At 67.3% G+C, this 2,477-nt stretch overlaps 1 protein-coding gene across 1 annotated transcript in view; it reads right to left on the bottom strand.

Annotated features, from left to right (window-relative positions):
• FAM3D (FAM3 metabolism regulating signaling molecule D) overlaps window positions 1–1,552 on the bottom strand; it is a 4,504-nt gene extending 2,952 nt beyond the window's left edge. Inside the window, exons 1-4 of the mRNA XM_085309814.1 lie at window positions 1,497–1,552; window positions 1,122–1,189; window positions 676–783; window positions 568–588 (exon numbers count right to left, since the gene is read on the bottom strand). Coding sequence (XP_085165940.1) covers window positions 568–588; window positions 676–783; window positions 1,122–1,134 — 142 coding nt within the window. The 5' untranslated portion in view covers window positions 1,135–1,189; window positions 1,497–1,552. The remainder of the gene's footprint in view (window positions 1–567; window positions 589–675; window positions 784–1,121; window positions 1,190–1,496) is intronic.
• Between the last annotated feature and the right edge of the window lie 925 nt (window positions 1,553–2,477).

Consider the following 2,477-nt stretch of genomic DNA (forward strand, 5'->3'; position numbering starts at 1 on the left):
ACCCTGACCCCCCAAACCGAACCCTGATCCCAATCCAGACCCTGACCCCAACCCCAGCCCTGACCCCAGCCACAGCCCCAATCCCGACCCTGACCCCAACCCCAGCCCTGACCCTGACCCCAGCCCTGACCCTGACCCCACCCTGACCCCGACCCCATCCCTGACCCTGACCCCAGCCCCAATCCCAATCCTGACTCTGACCCCATCCCTGACCCCGACCCTGACCCTGACCCCAGCCCTGACCCCGACCCCGACCCCATCCCTGACCCCGACCCCAGCCCCAATCCCAACCCTGACTCTGACCCAATCCCCAACCCCGACTCCAGCCCTGACCCTGACCCCAACCCCGACCCCAGCCCCAATCCTGACCCTGACACCGACCCTAGCCCCAATCCCGACCCTGACCCCGATCCCAACCTCACCCTTGACCCTGACCCCAGCCCTGACCCTGACCCCAGCCCTGACCCTGACCCCAATCCCGACCGCAGCCTCAATCCCGACCGCAGCCGCGCACGTCACCGCGCGCGAGGCCCCTCGCGGGACGGCGAGGCCGGGGCCGGTGCTCACCGCTGGGCCGGCCGGTGGCACCTGCGGGGAGCGAGGGCGGGGAGGGAGGTTACGGCGGCGGCGGCGGCGGGTCCGCGCTCGCCGCGTCCCCCGCGGCCGCCCCCTCACCTATCCAGCTCCGCAGGCTCACGGCTCGCCAGCCCCGCTCCAGGTAGCTCTGCACGACGACCCAGGCGCCCAGCAGCGCGAGGAGCAGCGCCGCCAGCCGCAGCACGCCTGCCGGGGCGCAGAGGGGGCGGCCGCGGAGTCAGCCCCCGCCCGGCGCCCGCCGCGGACCCCCGCGTCCCCCGGACGGCCCTCGCCCCCGCCGCCGCCACCGGCGCTCGGCGTGCCGGGCCTGCGCGGAGACGCGGTCGAGAGACCCGTGTCTACAGCGGCTCTTGGGGAAGCAAGAGCCCCGGGGGGGGCTTCCTTGGGAAACACGTAACCGGCTGAAATCCGCCCGGATACGTTAAAAAGCCCTGGGGCTTCGGCAGCGGCACCGTCGGCGGCGCGCTCGGCGAAAGGACTCGCGCAACCGGGGGCAGCGGCGCTGCCGGCCTCCCTGCCGGTACCTGTCAGCCGCATGGCGGGGCGCCGGCTCCGGGCACCCTGGGCCGAGGAAGAAATACCGGAGGCGAAACTGCAACCAAGAGAAAAGCGGCGCGATAGGGGCGACGAATGTTGCAGACAATACGCAGCTATTGCAAAGTAAAAGTTGCAAATATCGCGGGTTGCAAAATGCCACCCGGCGGCAAGCCGCGAGTTGCCTTCGTAGGACGGAGAGACCCGCAGCGAGTGCCGGGCGGCGGGCTCACGCAGCCCGCACCCGGGTCCCCAGACCGGCAGCACCGCGGGTGCGAGCGCAGCGGCGTTTCGGGGCGCACAGCGTACGAGTGGGGAAGAAGGGGCACCGACGGCGCCCCTCGCGGGGCCGGGACGGCTCCTACCTTCGAACCGCGAGGACGCGGCCTGGTGAACCGCCGTCCTGGAAACCTAACGCGAACGACCAACGAGACTGCGCTGAACCGCTGCAGCCCTTTCGCCAGGCTTGGCATTAAAAAAAAAAAAAAAGAAATAATTGTAAAAGAGCCAGGCTGGGAGTTGCTTTTCCTGTTTGAAGGGCAAATAAAGAGCAATTGCTCTGGAGCGGGGCTGGGCCGAAGGGAGGTTTCGGGCCGCTGCGTCACGAGGAAGGCGAGAGGAGCTTCGCCCCTGCCCAGCGGGGACGGCGGCAGCCCTCCGCTCCGGGGTGCCGCGGGCCGGGCGGCAACGCCGCCGCGCGGGGCTGCAAGGCGCCCTTGGAAGTAAGCGGGAGGAAAGCCGCAGCTTTCCCCCACCTCCTTCTCCCTCGGGCGGGGAAGTCCGGCGCAGGGCCGGAGGTTCCTCTGCCCGGGCCCGTGCCGGTGCAGCAGACCCCGGGTGCGATACCGGATATTATACGCCCGGGTGCGATGCTGAGTTATGCAAAAGGATAATTCAAACCGCTCCTTGCCCAGGGGCCGGCGTCGAGCCGGGTGGACGGAGACCTCGGCGGCGCTGCTGCTTCGGGGACGCCTTCACCCTCCTGAGCTGCTCCCGTGTTTGCAGGCAACTTCCCTCATTTCGGAGTCGTGCGAGAATAAGCCTGTTGCCTTGAGGAGCAGTCAGTGATTTGGAGCCGGGCAGTTTAAGGGCTCCGGAAGGCAAATCCCGCACGCGCCTGGTCTTGCGCGTGGGGCCTCCCTGCCTCCTGGGCCGACGCCGCTTCCTTTTGCTCCCGTCACCACGCAGTTTGGCTCTTTCGGCTGCGCTTCCCTTTGCCTAACGTGTTTTTCTATGCACCTAGTGATTTTGTTGCAGAGGGAGAGAAATGGAAAATTAACTGATAAATGCTACAGCTTTAGCAGAGACATTTATTTATTTGGGCTATTTATCTTCACCTTAAACCT

The sequence above is a fragment of the Rhea americana genome, unplaced genomic scaffold (assembly GCF_003343005.1).
Source record: "Rhea americana isolate MKP2758 unplaced genomic scaffold, rheAme1 scaffold_303, whole genome shotgun sequence".
In the NCBI taxonomy this organism is placed as follows: Eukaryota; Metazoa; Chordata; class Aves; order Rheiformes; family Rheidae; genus Rhea; species Rhea americana.